General features: G+C 43.2%; 2 protein-coding genes across 2 annotated transcripts in view; one reads left to right on the forward strand and one right to left on the reverse strand.

The window, feature by feature from the left end:
• LOC306936552 (phosphoinositide 3-kinase regulatory subunit 5-like) overlaps positions 1-10,659 on the reverse strand; it is a 16,900-nt gene extending 6,241 nt beyond the window's left edge. The window contains exons 1-11 of the mRNA XM_079520108.1: positions 10,549-10,659; positions 7,569-7,678; positions 6,552-6,652; positions 4,719-4,787; positions 4,252-4,390; positions 3,520-3,577; positions 2,096-2,273; positions 1,616-1,787; positions 1,396-1,464; positions 1,157-1,248; positions 1-769 (exon numbers count right to left, since the gene is read on the reverse strand). The exon at positions 1-769 is cut by the window's left edge and continues 167 nt beyond it. Coding sequence (XP_079376234.1) covers positions 1-769; positions 1,157-1,248; positions 1,396-1,464; positions 1,616-1,787; positions 2,096-2,273; positions 3,520-3,577; positions 4,252-4,390; positions 4,719-4,787; positions 6,552-6,652; positions 7,569-7,668 — 1,747 coding nt within the window. The 5' untranslated portion in view covers positions 7,669-7,678; positions 10,549-10,659. The remainder of the gene's footprint in view (positions 770-1,156; positions 1,249-1,395; positions 1,465-1,615; positions 1,788-2,095; positions 2,274-3,519; positions 3,578-4,251; positions 4,391-4,718; positions 4,788-6,551; positions 6,653-7,568; positions 7,679-10,548) is intronic.
• A 1,132-nt stretch (positions 10,660-11,791) lies between these two features.
• ntn1b (netrin 1b) overlaps positions 11,792-23,679 on the forward strand; it is a 57,465-nt gene continuing 45,577 nt past the window's right edge. The window contains exons 1-2 of the mRNA XM_079521469.1: positions 11,792-12,001; positions 12,236-13,284. Coding sequence (XP_079377595.1) covers positions 12,270-13,284 — 1,015 coding nt within the window. The 5' untranslated portion in view covers positions 11,792-12,001; positions 12,236-12,269. The remainder of the gene's footprint in view (positions 12,002-12,235; positions 13,285-23,679) is intronic.

Consider the following 23,679-nt stretch of genomic DNA (forward strand, 5'->3'; position numbering starts at 1 on the left):
TGGTTAGTCGAGGACACCTACGCTCCTTCTGCTGAAGGTCACTGTATGCCCTGGCCAGCCTGCCAGCCTCCCTGTTGCCCCCGAACACCACCACTCTGACCAGGGTGGTGACCTCCTCTACCACACCTCCCGCCAGCTCATCACAGCTCAGGAAGGGCCTCTTGCGAACACACACATGCTTCTGGGGAGAGAGGCAATCGGCCGGAGGGGAGGGCGTGGAGGATCTGCTTGGGGCGCACATGTTTCTCGGCAGGGACATGGAGCGATTGCACTCGGTCCCCACCGTGCCGGCATCCCCGAAGCCCATGCTCACGGCGCGGCGGCAGATGGCGGGGCTGCGGTGGTACTTGAACAGCTGCGAGAAGCGATCCGTGCTCAGCAGCGACCGCGACTTCTTCTTGGGCTTCCTGCGGTGCTGTATGCCGTCCGACAGCTCCTCGGCGTCGTCCCCGAAGTCACTGTCCACGCCTGAGGACTCGGACTGTCGCAGGGACGGCACAGACCAGCTGGACGACAGAGAGTAGTTGGAAAGCATGGAGTCTCTGGAGAACAGGGAGTCTCTAGAGATTGTGGAGTCTCTAGAGGATGCGGTGGAGATGCGGAGTTTTGAGAGTTCGTCCTCCACCTTCCTCTCCTCGGCTTCCTCATCGTTGTTCAGCTCGTTGTGGTCATCCTCATGGTTTTCGCTCCAGGCGACCCCAGTGTTCTTGACCCATTGTTGACCTTTCTGTCCATCATCAAATGCTGGATGAGTGAGAACTTTCTCGAGCTAAATGAGGATAAGAACACAGAAGTTCTCAAAATTGGTTCTAGTGAGCAGAGAGAATCAATAATGAATAGACTTGGTAACCTGACTGTAGAAAGTAACACTACTGATTCTGAATTTAATTTTAAAACACGTTAATCATGCTACCAAGATTTCCTTCTTTTGTCTTAGAAACATTGCGCAATTAGAGCGCAAATGTGTCTTGGACGATGCAAAAACGTTGGGCCACTGCATTGCAGTTGGGCCAGTGCAATGCGCTTTCTTCTGGCCTGCCAAAATGCGGCAGCCAGAGTTTTAACTAAAACTAAGATGAGACTAGAGAACATAATAATTACTCCATCTGTTGTAACCTCACTACATTGGCTCATGAAAGGTTATTGTTATTATTACTTCCTGGTCTTTCTTCGGCTTGTTGTGGTCATCCTCGTCCAGCTGGAAACAGTCTTGCAGCTCATCAATGCCGAGGATGTCACTCAGATCATCTGGATGAACGTGGACAGATGGAGTTAGACATCAGGACACGGCACAGGATGACAACAGGATACAGAACAGAATGAGGGGAAATAAAAAGAAAATATGGGTCTAGAGGAACAAAAAAAACATTTCAAAGTAAATTAGGAGGTAATTACCAAAGTTGTCTTTACCCCAGGACAACACGTGGCATCTAGCAAAGGGCAGCGCTAAAGTCTCAACATCGCCTAATGAGAAGAAGTCGATAATGTCATTCACAAAGCACTGCAATTTGAAGTGGGTCCTGAAATTCATACAACTTTATTAATCCCACAAGGAGCAATTAGTGTTTCCAGTACAGCAGTTTGCATATTTCAGCCTGTTTCCTCTCTCTCCTACCAGGATGTGAGCTGCCATCGCTAGTAGACGGGTCTCCCAGGCCCTCTATGAGCCTGTCCATGCTGTGCAACAGACTGTCCCTGGTTGTGTCCGGGTCTGCTGTCGATGCGGCTGACTCCAGGGCGTCTGTTATGGCTGAGAGAAGCTGCTCCAACTCCTCACTGCTTTTAGACTGCAAGATGTACAATTTATAGGAATCTCTGTTTCTGATCAATGTTAAATAATATAAAATTATGTAATAACACATAAATAATAAATTAGGAATAATAAAATGTACAATACTGTAATAAAACAAAATGTGTTGATCACATTCAACGTACGAGTCAAGAAAAAAAGCCAGTTATAAATGCTTTAGAAATGAATGTGATTAGATTAGATTTAAAAACAATGATCTGAGGTGCATGGTGTGTGGTGTGGTTCAAAAGTGTTTCTGATACTTCTAATGATGTAGCCTATATAGTGGTATGGGAGTCCACCCACCTGCAGTGTGCTGTGGAGTGTGTGGAGGGGGTGCTTTGGACCAAGCACAGCCTGGAAGGCATGTTTGATCAGGCTGACGGTGATGTCTTTCTGGGAGTGACTCATCCTGCTGAGCTGCTCAGAAACTGACCTGAACTCTGGGGGAACGTCTTCATCTGGACTCAAAAGCAACACCGTTCTGGAATAGACAAATACTGTGTAAAGGGAGATATTGTGTCTACACCAAATCTTCAACAAAAATAGTCAATCTAAAAGCTCACAAGCTTGTAAATCTTGTATTTTTACTATTTACAATTACAATTTTACAATTTAGGCATTTAGCAGACACTCTTAATCCAGAGTGATTTACAGTATAACACAGTTAACACGTGGTAATACATCAAATACATAAAAATAGTCATCAAGAACCTAACATGCAACCTAACATACATCTAACAGTGGAATCTTCGTTCGTACTCTCATCTATGGTCATGAAGTGTGGGTCATGACCGAAAGAATAAGGTCACGAATACAAGCGGTCGAAATTAGTTTTCTCCGGCGGGTGGCTGGCATCTCCCTTAGAGATAGGGTGAGAAGTTCAGTCACGCGAGGGAGACTCGGAGTAGAGCCGCTGCTTCTTCGCCTGATTACATCGACTCACTGGCCTTGGAATGCCTTGGGACCCCCCAGGAGGAAGTTACTAATGTTGCTCTGGAGAGGAATGTCTGGAGCTCTCTGGTGGAGCTGTTGCCCCCGCGACCCAACTACGGATAAGCGGTTGAAGATGGATGGATGGATGGAGTGCTATGTCTACTTAAAATGCTATCTAAGTTACATAAGTTGAGCCTTTGCATACGCCTGCAAGTACATCGAGGCTAGGGCAAGTGCTACGGCAAACGCTACGGGCTAAGATGGAGTTTGAAGAGGTGAGTTTTCAGACTACGGTGGAAGATTGGGAGTGAGTCTGCAGTTCTGATAGTTTTGGCGCCAGAAGGGAGAAGAGTTTGGGACGTGTGGAGCATTGTTGCAGCATTTTAGTGAATGTTCACTAAGCACGTGGGAGGGTTTGTAGGGTCCGATCAGACTTTGAAGATATGGGGGTGGCGGGGTGCCATACCTTTGGTTGCTTTAAAGGCCAGCATCAGCGTTTTGTACTCTGTGCGGTCAGCAAACGGGAGCCAATGGAGGGAGCAACGGGGGAGACGTGAGAATTTTGGCTGGTTGAAGACCAAGCAAGCTGCGGCATTCTGGATCAATTGCGCATACCGGTAGGCCAGTAAGGAGAGGTACTTTTGCCATAATATGGCATGCCCAGATGTCATGTGGTTAGAACTTTAATCAAGGGCTGAAGTGACTTTGTTTTGTTTTCTGTTTTTCTGTTTTGTAAAGCGTCCTTGTGTTTCTTGAAAGGCGCTATATAAATTCAAGTTATTATTATTACTTACATAATTTTGTCAGTGGCTAAACCCTGCTCCTCCCTCACCAGCCTCAGAAAGGAGATACCTAGAACGAAAACAGAGAATGTGACAATGAGAATATTCACTGGCCCATTCATTCCAACCAAAGTTGATTCTACAGTACTAGTGAACAGTGCCTCTGTGTGGTAAGCTTTGCCAAAAAATTGCACACACAAAAAATATTGTATTTTCACCAACTGTTTGTCCCAGAATAGGGCAGTTGTGGAAAAAGTACTCACATAAGTAACTCATTTAAGTAAAAGTACTACTGCAATGTATAGATTTACTTGAGTGAAAGTACAAAAGTATTGGCATCAAAATACAGTACTGTATATGTAAAGTACCAAAAGTAAAAGTACTCATTATGCAAAATTCATAATCACATCGTGTCACATCATGATGCATTGTGAGCAAGTAGATCTTGTAGATCTTCTTTGAGATCTGAAGTATATAAAGTGCTGAAGTGGTTAATAATATGTTTTGTAATAATAATCAAAATCTACAAAGTAACTAGTAACTAAAGTTTTCAAATACTTGTAGTGGAGCAAAAGTATAATATTTTCCTCTGAGATGTAGTGGAGTAAAAGTAAAAGTCCTGAAATTGGAAATACTTTTTTTAAAAACTTGAGTAAATGTACTTACACCACTGGAATACTTCTAAGCAATAAAGGACATCTCTCAACAGACAGACAGGGCCATTAGTCATCATCACAGCGTTACCTGGTGCTCTGAGCTCCTGGCTAATGATGACGAGGAGGCGTTTAGCAGCAGAGCAGTAAGGTACAGGCCAGGACAGGAAGTTGTGGAACAACAGGTAGGCTTCCTGCAGAAGCCCACAGTCTGGACTCAGGTAAGGAGCCTGGAAGTGGACACAGAGTTTGCTTAAATTGCTTCCAAAATGATTTTCCGACCAAATCCCACAACTTGAGAGGAGGTTGACAAACCAAATTAATCTCGGCATGAAAGTAAAATAACAACACAGATATTTTCCACATAGTGATTCAGTAAGTGATGAATAGTGGGCTTTGTTTGACTGGGTAGCTCAGTTGCTAAAGCCCTCACCTTTGGACCACAAGGTCATAGGTTCCATCCGGGGCACCATCAACTCAGTGTATGAGTACCATGGCTTGGGTGCGGTAACTGATAGTAGGTGTAGGTGTAATTATCAGACAAACACAAACACTCACTTGCATAAGAGTTGAAGAGAACAAGAGGGTGAGCGGAACCACTTTCTCATATTCACACTGCTCCAGTACCTGTAGAACAGAGGGAGGTGTGGTTACACCACTGAGACACATCATTACCCTCAGTGGCGTGCACAGATAGACACTAGGGGGTGCTAGAGCACCCCCTGCCCTTTTGGCAATGTGCCCTTTTGATTTTTCAAAAATAGCTAAAGCATAACATAATGCTAACACCAAAAGGGGTTCCCGCCCAAAATGGATTAAGGCAACCGGCCGGTTCCACGCGCTGCACAAGGTGCCCTTTTTTAACTTGAGCACCTGCCCCTCTAAATGTCTGTGCACGCCACTGATTACCCTGCCCGCAGCATGTGTGAGTCTGTATGTCAGTGTCAACTACATGACTCCAGTACAGGCGGGCAGATTTTCATGAATGAATGATCAGTTGATTGCCCCAAAGACATGATTACATTAGATTAGTTTAGATTAGCTCATCTGGTCCATATAGCTCTAATGCCATTGCAATGCCGTTGCATTTAGAGCTATACCAATGACTTCCGGGGATCGCATAAATGCAGACCAACCTCTCGTCTTTAGCGTAAATAAAAATAACGTTTTTGCTTCTCACCAATACAAAGGCGGGTTGTGTCATTAGAAAGCCTTAGTGGAAGCACTCTGAGCCCCCCACCACACGTATAAAAGGTACTTTTTGGCCAGGAGGAAAAATATTCTCGATGGCATTATCGGTAGAGGGCGCAGTGGAGTAATTCAAAGTATTTTTTTCCCGGTGGAAAAATAATCCCTTTTTGGCCAAAAAGCACCTTTTATACGTGTGGTGGGGGGCTCAGAGTGCTCCGCACGATTCATCTCAAATAGGTCATCAGTTTTTATCTGTTCACAATGTAGGCTTAGAGGGATATCTTTCAAGACTTTTATATTCCTAACATGGGAGTGTAAAAATATGCTGGCTTAATGTGAAAGTATGTGATTTTTCATTGGAAATCAATTAAAAACTCACAAGAAACCATAATGGTACTATAATAACAGGCTGCAGCAGATGGGTATAAGCATATGAGTACTGTGTTGTGTTAAATCAATACTAAAGGATGGACATAAAACAAAACTAAATTGGGCAGAGGCTATTGTAGCCAATGTTTGACAATTTTTAAGTATAGTTTGTTGATTACTTTTGACACAATGACATTTTTATGTTTAATAAAATAATTAAAAGTCCTTAAATTGTCACTTTAGAAATGTGCATACCCTGTATACACTGACAATTTGGGGACCCACATGTTGCATCCTAAAATATGGGTAGGCCAAATGGCTAAAATAAATTAATATGCGATTAATTGCGATTAAAAGAATGAATCACGATTAACATAATGATGAGTTAATCTCGATTAAATTACTTAACTCGGACAGCCCTTTATATTTCAATTCAAATTCAATTCATGACATTATTGTGCCAGTTTTATCACTTTCAACCTGGCATCCCTATTTTGGTCATGCCATTATTTTCCAAACATTTTGTAATCTTTCAAATTTCGAAAATAGCGGCAGGGTGCAGAACCAGCAAAAGATTATCGCACTGATGTTTGGGGTGAGATAGAGTGGCAACCTATCATCAGCTGTACACGTGAAGGTGACCTGGATGTCATTTTGAAACATCCATTTATCAGAAAACCACAAAGCGCAAAAGCACGTTATCTCAGGAAGGAGATAACAAGGAAGGAGATAAAAGGAGTTGCTGTAGGTGGTGAAATTTTTATCTTTGATTCTTTGTATTACTACTAATGAATCATGTGTGTAATACGAAAAGGGCTTTGAGGCCTTCACCTCTCTTGTTTTCCTCAGAATTTGCTGTAGAAGGATGAGGAAGTTGTAGGCATCTCTCTTGACCAGTTCCTCCAAACACCAGCGGTTTAAACACAGGCCAGCTAAACAGAGTGACAGAAGCACGTCATGTGGGCAAAATACACACAACCTCTTCTATACTTCTCATTCGTTTCATTTTGGAGACATCCACAACATTTAGCTCTGACAAAGTCTAAAGTATATCATCTATAAAGCATACTGTATATAATCAAAGCAAAAGTGTTGAAGAGAAAGATTATTCTATTCTCTCGGGCTGTAGCTAAGCTTCCTTTGTTATTTCTCAGTATTGCAAGAGTGACTTATTCCTTTTTTCCACCCTATATGCCCTCTGTCCATCCCACAGTCTGTGTCACTACTCTCAATTCCCATTTAGCTCTTGTCACAAGACGCAATTAGGGATTCAATGTTTCCAAATAGTTACATAACTATGGAAGTGAATAACACCGTTACATGAGTGAGCATTGGTTTAGTCATAATATTCAGAAGCACAATGGCAACAGCTATGTACACTAATATCTGCAAAATATGTAAAACTCCCAAACTTGCAACACTCTCTGTCCATTCAAATACCAATTTACATGTGAACAAAAGGAGTCTACCGACGCGCCTCAAGCCTAAAACGGCTGGTCCGGTGCTTCACAGGAACAAGGACACTTGATGCAAAAGGAGGAGAGGACACTGGAGCAGCACAGACATTTTAACGACTAACGTTTCGACCTAAAAAGTCATGACTCTGACTCTGATGAAGACCTTTTAGGTCGAAACGTTAGTCGTTTGTATACTAGCACCTAAATAAAAGGCTTAAAATGTCCGTGCTGCCCCAGTGTCCTCTCCTCCTTTTGCACCAATTTACATGTATGTGTGGGTTTAATCATGTATAACACCTGCTCACTGTATAGCAATATGAAGCTTTCTTGTTCTTGAATATTGTTCCTGTAGACATCTGTAAGGCTGTGTGAGCTCAGAGGTGAGACCTACCGTTAAAGAACTGTTCGTCAGGAGTGTCACAACCCAGACCAAAGAGGCAGCGATCAAGAGCATGCTGGATACGATCTTCTGTGCACGAGCTCCTCTCCATCTCAGATCATCTACAGAAGTATCACATGCAACCCACACTTTACAAAAGAGCCAACAGGGTCCCAAATCCTAGATAAAATGTATATCTCCTCTTCTGATGTTTTTTTTTCTAGAAAAAATAGACTTTATGCCACGTTTATGCCACTAGAGAAACAAACACAAATGCCCATAGCAAGGATGCCAGGGGAAAGAGTATAGTCTGCCACTTCCTACCAAACCAGTGAGTCATTGGCTGGTTGAGGAGATGAGTTGGTTGAAAAAACAAAAACAGTCACAACTTCCCCTTTTTTCATTCTTAAAAATGCTCATGTATGACAATGATTTGATATGATTCAGAGGTGGGATGTTCATGAAGAGCAGACAGTTAGGAATCTGTGTCCCAGAAAACAGTAGTACTGGGTAGTCAGATGTTGTTGTGTTATGTGCTGTAATCAGCAGAACACAAAGAACAATAAATAAACTGAAGACACCAAGAACTGAGTCCCACTTAAAATTCTGAGATCGTTTCAACAGTGTGTAAATCTCCCTTGCTTGGTGGGATTCCCCTTTAGGAGAGCGGTAGAAGTTTGATTCCCTATGCTGAAGTGAACTGAATCAGTGAATTCTGTTAAATGCTAGTCTTTATCAGCACGTAACAAAACTACACTGGATGTTGCTCAAATGTGTAACCGGGTGACCACACACAACAACATGAACAAACAAGGAAACGGCTGTTGCAGTGGTGGCTATTAAAAACGTATTATGTATTTAAGAGGGGGGGAACTTTTGAGAACGGTACTCATGCCTTCCTGGCTACTGCTTATTGTAATTCCTCGCAACAAATGTGAGATTCTGAAGGAGCACATGTCCCCTGGGACGGAATTGAATCAGGTCCCTCTGGAGGAGAAAGAGACTACCGGTGGCACAGTGTTCCCTACAGTATATTTAGCCAACAAGATGTGTTTATGAGCACAGAAAGGAAGCTGTCATTGTGAACAGCTGTGGACCAGAGGCGGCCCTGTCACAGAGACCAGTTAAACATGAATGGGAAACTGGCCCAAACAGGAAACCACTGTCCCAGAGTAAAAAGGTAGTGGATGACACTAAAACAAATTGTGCTGTTGTTATACAGTAGGTTGACATGGCTACCATTCAAAATCCTCAGTGTAATTTAACTCTTGAGTGTACAAATGTAACCAAATGGACCCGCAAGGATCCCATTGGTTACATTTGTGCACTTTCAGAGTTACAATTGAATAAATTAACACTGAGGACTTTAAAATTAATATTTATTATATTAAAGCACATTTAAATGACTGACTGACTGACTGACTGACTGTGAAATGCTGGTTTTAACTAGTGTTTAAGGTCTTCTCTCAACTGTCCTGCAGTGACTCAACAATGAATCAGACATGACTCATAGTCACTCATTTGTTTTGGACATTTGGAGGACAAATGAAAGATGGGAATCTGTTCTTTGCAGTTCTGTTTCCCTAGTGTCCATATTGGTGAACATTCGATAAAGAAAGCACACAACATGATGTTTTGTGAGATTGTAGATGAGCTATTTTTGGAAAAGATATTTGGTGTAGATGGTACAAAGAGATGGTTGCTTATTCCGCTCTGTTATTAATCAATTATTGTGAGAGCTTTTAAAACGGTGTGCGGATGTCCTCCTTCCTTTCTTTATCAATAAGAAACAAGAAATGCCTTTCACAATACATACATGATGAAAGACAAGTTGTCAAATCAAGTTGAAACTCAATAATAAAGATTAAAAGAGGAATCGTGCAATGTATTGCCTGGCTGCAGCATTGAACAAAATATGTTTTCCAATTTTAATTTTGTTCTCATATCATATCTTTCCTTTGACATTCTGGGAAAGATACAGTAAAATAATATACAATTCTTAGAATTTTCTCAAAGGGCTTACAGTATTTCAAATACAAGCAAAATCCATCACAGGCAAAACACTGCTTGCTGGCTTGCAGTGGTTAGGCTCAAGGTATGCAATGACCTTGACAAGGAGTTCTATAAAGGAGTACACTTCCATGTAGGCTATACCCACATCGACCAAACTTAACCGAACATAAGAGCAATTGTCTGCTGAGGAAACAGGTGTCTCACTATTGTACCCATGTTGTCGGCCTATCCTGCAGACAGAATGACACAATCTGGTCTCTGTTGTTTTACAAGAATAAGATGAAGTATTAAGCTGTTTACAAAGGAGGTGAAATAAAAGGTGGAGAAACAGGAATAACATTGAAAACACAGTTAGTGCTTAAGGAAAACAGCAGGTCAGCCAAGCAGGCTGTGACACCACTACAATTAACTTCTATCACTAGTTCAGATATTTTGTGACTTTCAATAAAGTAGAGGTAATCCGATTTAATGTAGGCTAGATGCATTTTGGGAACTCTACCCCTCAGCTAAATTGGTATTTTTACTGTACCAGTTTGATAGTGACTGACAGTATATGGAACTGTACCCATTCTACAAATAAAACTGTGAATAAAATGTTCAATCAATAAAATAAAATCAATCAATCAATCAATCAATCAATCAATCAATCAATCAATCAATCAATCAATCAATCATTAGGCTGATATACATGTTATGTTATGAAAGCCTGAAGGGATGTAAAACCTTTTATTGAGCATGTTCATTTTAAACAGGCACATCACACAACCGGAACTGTGTGACAAAAAAAATACATCAGTTCCTAGAAATCCTTGTGACTAACTGACGATTGCAAAACAGAGAAGTGATGCACAAACTGACCCTTTAGGCTGATCTAGGGCAGCACGCAAGCACACACACACACACACACACACACACACACACACACACACACACACACTTGGCACAGAGCGAAGCATAAATATTTTAATGTAATTCTTACCTGTAATTCTTAGCTGGGTCCTGTGGCATTATTGTAGGCTATATTAGAAGGCATATTTATTAGCTACATGAGCTGCAGCCCAGCTGACTGAAACTCACACGTGAAGGGTGAACAAACGACCACATCCTCCGCTCCGCAAAAATAGATCCTCTTAAAGCCAAGACAAGTGAGCTTATGTAGCAAAACAGGAACTGAATGATTCTTGCTGACTTTAAAGGACTACCAGCAAGTACACTGTATTGAGTGTGTGGGAGGTGCATGCATCTTATAATATGACAGACATGGACTCCTTGACCTTCACACTGCTGGCACCTGCAACTTGTTAATTTTATTAAATCGGTTTTACTTGAGTAGCCTATAGGCTAGCTACTCCGATGTTCTTCTGCATTATTAAAATAATAATATATCTCATAGAAATGTAGGCCTATATGCTGCATTAATGAGTTAAATAAACAATGTTTAGGCTATATGGCTTCCTTATTCAAAGTGGAGGCCTGCCAGTGTCTGCCGCCTCCGAGTCCGCATCCATGCTTAGCCTACGGTCTACGCATTATAGCCCATATACCTAGGTGAAGGGAGGCACACGCCACACGGTGTCGCCCGTGATGGTGATGATAAGGAGGTGATGCAAACAGGTGATGTGCAAGCAAGCCTACTTTAGCAGCATGCGCATTGCGAAAGCATGGCAAGCTGTTGCCAATTTTGTTCACAGAACTGCTTGGAGCAGAACTGTTTATAGATGTATTTCAATAATGATTGTGTGCTGTTTGTTCAATGGCAATAATAGTTTAAGTGGTATTTTTTGGCTGCAACAACGCAGCAATGACGTTGAACTCTGACCTGCTATATAAGTGGTATGTACTTTGTAGAAGTTTATAAAGTTTATTATATAGCGCTATATTTTCACAATTGTGTTGGCATTTGTAGAATATCTGTAGGCTTACGTTAAAGCCATTGACAAAAGCTTAAACGTGTAAATGTTTTGCGTTTGGCGTCGTGACCAATGACCATACTAGGCAATAGGCATAGGGTCGTGACTCGTAACTAAAGGATTTAAATGGTGTTTCCATTTTTTTATAAGCGCAATGTCAATAATTTGCCAGCAGATGACGCTGTCCTCTCCTAACACCAAGCGTCTGCGCAGCCTAAGCTCAAGCTCTTGTGGATAGCTGGAGCTCTTTTACTATTCCAACAGTGAGCGCGCCAGACAGGGAATGGGACAGAAACAGATAGAGGTGGACAGAGGTGTGACTGAGAGGAAGACACACACAAGGAGACTCAGAGCCAGCTGATCATTTGCCATATCGTATTTATGTTTATGTTTGGATTTCAAAGGGGGGAAGGAAAGCTGAACTGGCAGTCTAGTTTTTCGTGCGTAAACGGCATACATTGCCCTCCAAACATTTAGGAGTTCTTCCTGCTACATCTTTTAAGCTGGAAAAGATATTTCGAGGTAGTGACCCCTGGAACTTTCGTTGCCTCATAATAATATCTGCTTTATTTAGCCTATAGGTCTCATGCGTAATATACGTGCGTCTGGCTTTTCGTTATCCATATAATGAGTCTTACTTTGCCTTGAATTTGTCTTCTTATAGGTGTTATGATCACTCATAGTTTAAATGAATGATACCGATCCTAATTGACTTTTCTCTTTTCCACCCCCTCCCTCTCAATTACATTTCAGCAGGGCAAGAGTCACTGCGGGAGCGCCGCGGATTACAATGATACGGATTTTGGAAGTTTGGGTCACCTTGGTGACAGTTTCTTTGCTGAGCAGCGTGGCTCTCGGAGGATACGGGCTGAGCATGTTCGCTGCGCAGTCCTCGCCGCCGGACCCGTGCTACGACGAGAACGGCAACGCGCGGCGATGCATCCCCGACTTCGTCAACTCCGCGTTCGGTAAGGACGTGCGCGTCTCCAGCACGTGCGGCAGCCCCGCCGCCAGGTACTGCGTGGTGACCGAGAAGGACGAGGAGAGGACGCGGGACTGCCACACGTGCGACGCCGCCGACCCGAAGAAGTGTCACCCGCCCGCTTACCTGACGGACCTCAACAACCCGCACAACCTCACCTGTTGGCAGTCCGAGAACTACATGCAGTATCCGCAGAACGTCACGCTCACGCTGTCGCTGGGGAAAAAGTTCGAGGTCACGTACGTGAGCCTGCAGTTCTGCTCGCCGCGGCCCGAATCCATGGCCATATACAAGTCCATGGACTACGGGAAGTCGTGGGTCCCATTCCAGTTCTACTCCACGCAGTGTAAGAAAATGCACAACAGGCCGAACAAGGCGACGATCACCAAGCAGAACGAGCAGGAGGCCATCTGCACGGACTCGCACACGGACATGCACCCTCTCACCGGTGGCCTCATCGCCTTCAGCACGCTGGACGGGAGACCGTCGGCGCACGACTTCGACAACTCGCCCGTCCTCCAGGACTGGGTGACCGCCACCGACATCAAGGTGGCGTTCAGCCGGCTGCACACGTTCGGCGACGAGAACGAGGACGACTCGGAGCTGGCCCGCGACTCCTACTTTTACGCGGTGTCGGACCTGCAGGTCGGCGGAAGGTGCAAGTGCAACGGCCACGCGTCCAAGTGCGTAAAGGACCGAGAGGGGAATCTGGTGTGCGAGTGCAAGCACAACACGGCGGGGCCGGAGTGCGACAGGTGCAAGCCTTTCCATTATGACCGACCCTGGCAGCGAGCGACGGCCAGAGAGTCAAACGAATGTGTTGGTAAGACAATATTTATATTTAAAATATAGACCTACATATATTATTTTCCACATGGCATTTATTTTGAACACGAGAGAGTGCACAATAACCAAACCACTCTCAGAGTTACAAATATGTCTACTGATCATATTTTACTGTGCATTTGAATTAATGTTGTTACATTAATTCATTTAATTGAAGATCCTTTTTTTTACAGTCGAAGTAGCTAATTTCATGAATGCTCTGCAGTCGATATTGCCATTACGCACAAACAGGCCCAGTTTTGCGCGCAATCATCCTCATTGCAAAAACGTTCTACAGTAATATATATTTTTGCTCCAGTCCACGAATTTTATATTTCTTATTGTAAATGAAAAATGTACTATAGCTACAATTCAATTAACAGGGACAGATTTTCTTGTATTTGGCGGTGCGTCAAAGTGGATTTATTTTAAGAAATCTAGACTATATTTTATTAAACTAATGTGAATTCGAGAGTAAATCTGATCTAGTTTAGACTAAACTTTAGTCTAAGGGTTCAATTTAAGGGTGGGGAACGAGAGTCATGGTCCTTAATTTTCAAGCATTATCCTACACCCAGTGGCCAAGATATAAAAAACCTGAATCAATAACAATAATTACCTTGAAGTTTAAATGCAATGAAACTATTGCTGCAGAAATTACATCATTTTAATTGTAATTATCATACATATACATATTTCATTCTGCCATTAAAAGCTTTCATTTGCAGCAAAAACACACTCAAATCACAATATCTTATATATATATATATTAGGCCTACAAATATATGGGTCAATTCTGATTTAAAAAATAAATGTATCCTTTGTTAATTGTTGTGCAGTTCAGAAGGGATTTGTTTAAGATTATACATGGAACCTATTATTTACATTGTTTTGAAAACATTCGCCTCTTTGAGAATGATATTAATAATGATGTAGCCTACAGTACAGTAGCTTTGTCATGACAAAATTAAAATAATGTAATTTACATCTTGTAAGAAGCTATTTAACAGCATTTAATTCCTATCCATTCCCCTTATCCACGTTCATGTATGTTATGTTGAATACTGATTTTAATCTCCAGAAAAAAAATCACCAAAAAGAAAAGAAAGGGCAGGAAGTTATTTCACCAAACAAGTGCGGGTGCCTGAGTGCGTAATTGCATTTTGACCAGTGTTTCCGACTGTATAGTGGTTCAATAGGAAGGAAACATTGCAGCTGCACAGATAGACGGCAGGGGCGTGTTGTGTTTCCCTAAGCAGGTGCTTTTATCAGATTGGATGGGCGATTAAGGCGGGTTTATTGACATTTTTGGCACGTTGAGTATAAACTGCCACTTTGGAACCAAGTAAGCCATTCAAAGGGGTGGACAAAACATGAGGTAATTGGAACCCTGTTCTAAGTTTGTATTCTATCAGCAGAGTTTATTTGCTGCATAGCTTATTTTCAACAGAGCTGGGTGGCTTGTATTAACACAGCCACAGATCAAGCCCCTGATCTACAGTGAACCTAAAGTGGGGAAAAGCAACAAGTTCCGACACTGCCATGGTTTGCTCAACGACACGGAACAAGTGAACAACTTGTTCTCCTTGCCCTCCGCTTTTCGCCTCTGCAAGGCCAGCATGTTGAGTGTATTTTACTGAAACAAAAGGTTGTCACTTGTGGCATCCATCACGCTGTCAGCGAGAGGCCCCTTTCACCACCTCGCTTTTTATTGTGAGCAGTGTCATCAGATAAAGCTTCGGAAAAGCCAAAATAAGCATGCTGTCCAAGGGAAGGGAGGAGAACAATAAGGGTGGCCCGACACCTTATTGTGAAAGACGTCTCAGGGGAGGAGTTGTGTCCATTGAGCTATAGAGAGAGTTCAAGCCAGCGTAGCTGGTGTAAGCAATCCTTCTTGTTCTTGATCTGTCCATGTTGGCCTATGACTTTGTACTGGTTCTCTGATGGTTAAACTTAATGACTTATTTATTTTCTATAAATTACACACCCCATGAAACCTACCGGAGACTCCACCGGTCATCAAATGATTGTCTTAGAAATGCACCCAAAACAAAACATATCCATGATTTCAAGGCTTCATGGGGTGTGTAATTGATAGAAAATAAGTAATTTTTTGGGCGAACTACTCCTTTAACTTGTCCTGTGTCAGCTCTGTGCTTGGTCTGCTCTTTTTTCCCTCTACACCAAATCTCTATGCAAGCTCACAATGTGTCGCAAATCTTCCGACCATGGAATAAGAATGCTATAGGGTTTAAGTGATTGATGAAGTGTGAATTAGACTTAAGACACTTAACTGAGACCAGGTTAGAGAAAAGGAGTGAGGTATGGTTATGGGAGAGTAGTTGCTAACAGTGACTGGCGGCAAGCGTGAAAGTGAGCAGGACTAAGTCAATTTCCCATGTCCTTGCATGCGGGGTTGCCATTACATTTTGTAGAAAAGTATTTATATTGGCAGCGGTAATACCCACGTTTTGCATTCCCATCAACTGGTGTCGCGTGAAATGCAAATCCTCGCCATAAGACCTGCAACCTGTTCCGCATTTTTATGAAACGCAGCCTACTCTTCTTTGTTAGAGAATGTTCCATGATGGTATTTGACCATGTGCCACCAGATAATTTACTTAAAGGCACATATTAGATTAGAAAAAGACACACATGCACGTATACACACGCACGCACGCACGTATGCACGCACGCGCACACACACACACACACACACACACACACACACACACACACACACACACACACACACACACACACACACACACACACACACACACACACACACACACACACACACACACACACAAACACACACACACACACACACACACACACACACACACAGTCACACACACACACACACAGACCCAGTGACACGCCAGGCTCTGGGTATCCCAGGCAGCTGCTTCATATTCAGTGTGTGCACAGCGTAGCGTTGACCCCTGACAGTCAGGGCTGCGTTCCTCCCTGGCCTGACTGATGGGCTGTGAAGGGAACTGTGGGAAAAGCCTCCCTGCCAAGTGGGTTTTGAGGCAACTTGAAAATGGTAGCCTTAGTCACTCATACGTGTAATTTTACACTTGTTCAATTTCGACTTTGTTTTTTCTGTCCCGCTGCCATGCAATGTTCTGTTTTATAATGGCGGAGGTTAAGACGAGCTTCATTTCCTTATGCTGTACCTTTTTTCGTAAGCGTTCGCTTTTCACCTTCATGCCCTGTGCCTGAACAGTCATGTCTTCATGATAGAGCATGTTCTATTGGTCTGGGTGTATTTTGGTAAGGCAAATAGAGGGATTTTCAGCTTGTAATTTCAGCATGACATCCATCCTGCGCTGAGGCTCTGTGCAACTCATTGTGCATGAGGTTTCTGACACCAGGTCAGTGAGTGTAACTCTCACCCATATTAGACCGCTGGTTTTATCTTAGATTTTTATCAGCGCACGTTCTCTGCTCTGCTGAAAGCATTTGGCAGCTTTTGAACACACACACACATCATGTATGTCTTTCTTGGTTACGAGTCTGACACGTCTGCCACCCACAAGGCAGCTGAATTGGGATGTGATTGTATCAGTTGCCTACTGGCTCTCCTCCCAGTCCAACCAGCACATACTGGTAGCTGAGCTCTAACAATAGTGGTCATTCTGAATGCGTGCTCACAACATCCACAAGGCTTGTTTGATATATATTCTAGCGTTTAGTGGAGATGTGAGAGAAAGGACAGCTTTCATTTTTATGCCAAAACCCACTATGGTCACCTGTCTTATTTTGATTTTTACACTCTTGAGTTAAATTCACACACTGAATTTGACGGTGTTGCTGTTTCAGTACAGTTTGACCTTTAAAGGCTAAGCACTGATAACAGTATAATATTGCCAAATGGACCCTTACGGATTGGGGTCCCAGAGATAAAAGACTATGTATGTCAAGTTGGGGTCCTTGAACGTAAAGAGGTAGACAATCACATATTGATATATATCCATATCCTCAGCATTACAACATACTGTAGGTTATTTCTACAGTACAGTTTGTTTGTCGTTATTTAGTTGGGTCATCGGTTGCCTGAGATCCTCTTGAGAATGCAGATTCGGCTCGCTGTTGGGCTGAGTGTATCCTCTGTGTTGGACTGGTCTTTCTCCATGTGGCTGACTGGGACCATTGGGCTGTTGGGCTGAGTGTATCTCTGTGTTGGACTGGTCTCTCTCCATGTGGCTGACTGGGACCATTGGACTGGTCTTTCTCCATGTGGCTGACTGGGACCATTGGACTGGTCTTTCTCCATGTGGCTGACTGGGACCATTGGACTGGTCTTTCTCCATGTGGCTGACTGGGACCATTGGACTGGTCTTTCTCCATGTGGCTGACTGGGACCATTGGACTGGTCTTTCTCCATGTGGCTGACTGGGACCATTGGACTGGTCTTTCTCCATGTGGCTGATTGGGACCATTAGACTGGTCTTTCTCCATGTGGCTGACTGGGACCATTGGACTGTTGGGCTGAGTGTATCTCTGTGTTGGACTGGTCTTTCTCCATGTGGCTGACTGGGACCATAGTGTATCCTCTGTGTTGGACTGGTCTTTCTCCATGTGGCTGACTGGGACCATTGGACTGGTCTTTCTCCATGTGGCTGACTGGGACCATTGGACTGGTCTTTCTCCATGTGGCTGACTGGGACCATTGGACTGGTCTTTCTCCATGTGGCTGACTGGGACCATTGGACTGGTCTTTCTCCATGTGGCTGACTGGGACCATAGTGTATCCTCTGTGTTGGACTGGTCTTTCTCCATGTGGCTGACTGGGACCATTGGACTGGTCTTTCTCCATGTGGCTGACTGGGACCATTGTACTGGTCTTTCTCCATGTGGCTGACTGGGACCATTGGACTGGTCTTTCTCCATGTGGCTGACTGGGACCATTGGACTGGTCTTTCTCCATGTGGCTGACTGGGACCATTGCCGCTGTTTCTGCTGACTGGCTGGGCCGCCTCATATCCCTGAGCTGCCAGGTCGGACCAGACTGGTCTGTTCACCATCTGGGTCTCATTTCAGTTGCACCGTAGCGGTCCACCATGTGACGGCACAAAACAATGTCTCAGACGCATGATGTCATAGGTATTCTCACAACTCGCACTTTCTCCCTCATTCCTCTCTACCTCAGGACTTTTACTCCCCCCCCCTCGTCTCTCTCTCTCTCTCTCTCTCTCTCTCTTCTCTCTCTCTCCTCTCTCTCTCCTCTCTCTCTCTCTCTCTCTCTCTCTCTCTCTCTCTCTCAACAGTCTCTCTCTCTGTGCTCTTCTCTCTTCTTCGTTTCTCCTGTCCATCAAAGTGTTCCCCCTCCAGAGAAGTTGGTTTGCAGCCTGGTACATTTTCATGATAATCATAGTCAGAGGATGTTATTATAATTCCTGGGCTTGTTTTTCATTACAATGATTTCCGTTCATGGTATGTGTTGTAAACTAAATGCTGGACCCTCGTCTGGTTCTGACAGACAGGTAGTGTGTGCAGGCTGGGTGGTGTGTGACAATCCTGTTGAAGTATTACTTTGGTACGGCGACTGCGGCGGCGGCCGGCGGGTACCCGGGAGAACAAATTAACGAGACACGAGACAGTATCACGCTAAGGTTCACAAAGTTTATTACACAAACAGGAAACATATATAGTGCTGGATCATAATGACGTAACAATAAGATATGAGACAGAAGAACGTGCCTACTGCAGCAAGGCTGACCTTGCTGTCGCCTAGATGTCTCTCGTAGCCTATCTATAAAGCATGCTACAGTACCGGCAGTACACAATACATATCACGTACACTGTATCTCAAGTTCAAGTACATAGACTAAGATGTACTGTGCATGGGCTAATATCATAACAGATCACAACAGTATGTTTTCATGGTTAACGGCATTACCATAACATATTCGTATATGTATTAAATAAAAGACAAAAACATTTCAAATTAGCAACTGCAACATTATTATTATTATTATTATTATTATTATTATTATTATTATTATTATTATTATTATTATTATTATTATTATTATTATTATTATTATTAAACAAAAGTGACCGACAAGAGAAAACAAGAATTGTGTGTTTTACTGTACTACTGTACTACACAGAAGGGCATTAGGATAAAACTAATACAATCTCTTTGAATCTGTTTAAACAGCCTGCGAGTAGCAGAGTTCCATTTATGCACTGACCAGTTGTCCAGTTTAACTATCATTCAGGGATCTGCGATGTGATGTGAATGAATGGAAAATGTCCTTTGTCTGACCAATGGGAGTCCAGAGGAGATAATGAGCAGTAAGCAGATACACAGGTGTGTTTTTGCAATGTAAACAAGTCAAGACAAGTATAGTGTATATAGTGTATATAGTATACTAATATAGCCATGTGTAAATGCACAATTGCACACAAACAATATACAATGGCTGGCTATAACAAAGTATTAACCCCTTTGACTATGGTATGCATTCATTTATGTTCTTATGCAATCTGCAATCTGTTCTTCTGTCATCATGAAAAGGAAACTGTCAAAATCCCAAACCTAGAAATGACAGATCCACAACACACTCTTTCTCCAAGACAATAAATCAGAGACTGACTTTTTGACAGAGCAGTTTCTGGTTAACAAATCTTAGCACTACAAACCCGGAGCTCGTTTTGGATGGAGAAGATCAAACAAACAACGTAGTCCACACCGCCTCCAGTCCAAAGCATTGATTACTAGCAGAGACACTCTTCATGACATCACAGAATAAAGTTTGTTCTTTGTTAAAGCTGCAGTCCATGCAGTTCATGTCCTACCCGGAATTTAAACCCCAGTCCCACACACAAACTGTTGTGCTATGACTGAGCTCTCCTTTGGGAAGGCGAGATATTTCCCTTTTAATTTCATTAAATAATACCTATTTAGCCTCGCGTAGCGATACTAATATCACTGCGTGGATATTAGTCTCGTCCCTCTCAGTATTAGATTTTGTTCTGCAATGTCCCGCCCAATATTTGAATACTGGGCGCTGGTTGGTTATAGCCTGGTTCCAGACGAATCTGGTTGGCTCGTCAACACTTCGGCCGTGAAGTCCTCTCACAATTGAGAGGGGCCAGACTTAACTGCCTGGGGCAATATGCATTGCAAAGGCAAATGAAAGCTGGCTACGCAAGGCTAATACCTCTTGTCAACCAGTAGTGGTCCTACCCAACCACAGGATCTAAAGAGCAAGAGCGCTTGTACCTCCAACCACTGCAGTTGTGCTGCTCATACTAAAAAAATACCAAAAAAAGGGGGGGGGGAAATCACACCTGTGTGAAGTGAGCGTTTATTTTTAAATCACAAGATGACATGATGACAACAACATGATGTCACAGGGTATACATGGATTGCAGTTTTAATGTTCAGGGATACATGTTTAGGGTGAAGTTTTGCTTTGAACGGACAGATTTGACATTAATGTGACTGTGATCAATGTTAGCTCTACACAGTTATTGCCTCTGTGCTGGCAGGCTAACAGACAACATACTTCTAGCTCTGACTAATGATAAAACAGGCCTTCGACACTGCATCTATCACAAATGGAAAGCATAATCTTACTGTATATTATCATTGCCTAGGGTCTCTTCTGGTGGTATAGGCCCACTATGACTCTGATGCGAGGTTTCTCTGCATACAAGGAGACCATAAAACAAAGGGTTGTATTTGGGGGATCTGAAAAATCCATGCTCTGGTAGAATTCAGTGTCCTCTGGGTACACACAGTGCATGTTTTGAGGATTTTGTTTTGCTGAGCTCATAATTCAAGACAGACATGACGGTCGAGCCAAAAAGGTTTCACTCAGGCTTCTAAGAGCACACTGAAAAATGTTGTACTGCTGTGTTGTGGACAGTGGTTTAGAGAGGTGACTCGCAAAGTATCCAAGTGTTCGCTAGGTTTGAATTACCCACTTAAGCCAATCTTCAAGCTCACAATGCGTCGCAATGTGATGCTCTGCAAACTTTTAGATTTGTTCTATTTCTGATTATTTAGAAGATTATTGAAATGTAGGGGTGCCAGGTTCAAAGTGGTTAATTGCTTTAAATTGTGCTTTATTACTTAGTAGTGTTTAGAGACACAGGAAACCAGGGTCAGAGAGAAGGGACACGCGCGAGACATGATGGAAGTCTGACTTCAACTCGGGTCCTTGCAACGCACAAGGAGCATGTGGTACGTGCACAAACTGGCTGAACCACCAGGAACCCCCTATGTGTTCATGTCATTTCATCATGGGCTCGTTGATATCATCACTGCCATCACTGCTGACTGACTGGTATGAGAGAAATGCAGTTAGATGACATTGGGGCAGCTCTTACGGGGATTTGACTTTCATTATTTGACAAAATGCTATCAATTCATACTATGTAACCTTTTCAATTAACCAGACTAGGATGGCGCCCTTTGGGGATGTTAATTTTGATATAATCTTTCATTGGTTTATATTTTTTTTAACCATTTCCGTTCCACATGTGTTTTTACCCCGACATTCTTGACGTAATGAGGGAGGCATTGGAAGTGTACCGGAAATGTATTAATTTATTTTATTTACAGTTAATTAATAATTATTTATTATACAGTATATGGTTTCTGAAAACATAGTTGTACACTGTAATGACAATGGAGCTACAGGTGGTGTCTCCAAAAAAAAGGCTACTAAAATGGATGTTACATGACTTTAACTGCTGGTTTGAATTACTTCTACTGTTGAAGAGGACATCCATTCTACAGTATACAGACGCTCCTGTTGCTGTGTCATCATTAGTCATGCATCACATGTTTGCCTGCAGGTATTTTGTGTCATGAGGTTACAAGAACAGTAGGGAACCGGCATTCTGTGAGCTACTGTATAACATAGTGTTTCCCAAACTGGGATTCGGGTCCGCCCAACAAAGATAGGTCTTATCTGACTCTGATGAAGACCGCATAGGTCGAAATGTTAGTCTTTTTTTGTACTAGCACCTAATAAAAGGTTTGAAATGTCCGTGCTGCTCCAGTGTCCTCTCCTCCTTCTGCAACATATAGATACTGTAGGTCTTATCTGTTTTGAGGTAGTCAGAAATGTTAACTTAATTTGCCTGACAATTTCTACATAAATCCTGGCTTTTATCCACTGTCTCTGCCTGTGCTGCCTGCATGCTGTCAAAGTAACATCAGTTCATCTCATCATACAGTATCTGTTATCTTGTAACTTTCTGTAGCTAACTCCCTCATTGTAAAGTACTTTAATAACATTACATGTACTGTAAATATGTCTGAGAAACACGTGTGTGTGTGTCTCTGTGTGACCACTTGCGTGGGCGCCGCAGGTGTGTGTGTGCGGGGGCCCTCAACCTTTGTCAGTTGTGAGAAAGGGGGTCTCCACAGATAGAGTATAAGGTTGGGAACCACTAGTAAGGCAGTGACATGCTCTCATCTGATAAGCTCGACTGCTGTGTCATTTGAGGTTTTGTTTGTCAAGGATACAGATGGCGTATTGCTGCGCACCATGTGTGTTTGGAGAAAGGGTAGAAACATTATACGTGTTAAACATTCTACCCAGCCGGTAGTTGGTTAATTTCTGCGTTTACAGACGGCTTTTTCCTCGTTGTTGACCGTGTTGAATAATAACAACAAGGATGTTTGTCGATATCATGTCCAACTGGGTCCCATGTCTGTAAACATCATTTTAACCTCTGCCACGCCATGGCTGACTGAGGCTTCCAGTATGGCAAGCGGACCACCTAGGGTGGCTCTGAGCGCACTGGAGCTCCTGCAAGCCGCTCGCTGGAGCAGGACGGCCTGGCAGTGATTAATGGGATCGGGGGAATGACACACTCCACAGCTCGGCTCCAGACCCCCAGCCAGCTCCCATGCTGTGCTGCCTCTCCTACACACACCCACACACACACACACACACACACACACACACACACACACACACACACACACACACACACACACACACACGCACACACACAGAGAGAGCACTCCCCCAGTGTTTCTTGCCCCATTTACCCCCAGTGCCACTTACCCCTCCCCCCCAGGGGCTAAGCCCTCCTTTGGCTGGTGCCATCCACCCCGCCGTGCCGTCGTTGCAGAGGTCTTTCTGTTCAAAGACAACACATGACAACAGGCTCTTTTCGAGCTCAAAGGAGCCTTGATCCTCATTAGAATCACCCTGCAGGGTGGGCACACAATACATTTTACGAGGGTCTTTTTTTTTTGCAAACACTCAATTGTACATATTCCCCACCCAGGTTGAGGGTTAGGGTTGACTACACTGTCAGCGTTGACTACACTGTATCTGATTCCAACACTGAAATTCAAATGAAGAGATGGAAATTAATATTTATATATTAACATGAGAATCATATA

This window comes from Electrona antarctica (genome assembly GCF_951216825.1).
Source record: "Electrona antarctica genome assembly, chromosome: 14".
In the NCBI taxonomy this organism is placed as follows: Eukaryota; Metazoa; Chordata; class Actinopteri; order Myctophiformes; family Myctophidae; genus Electrona; species Electrona antarctica.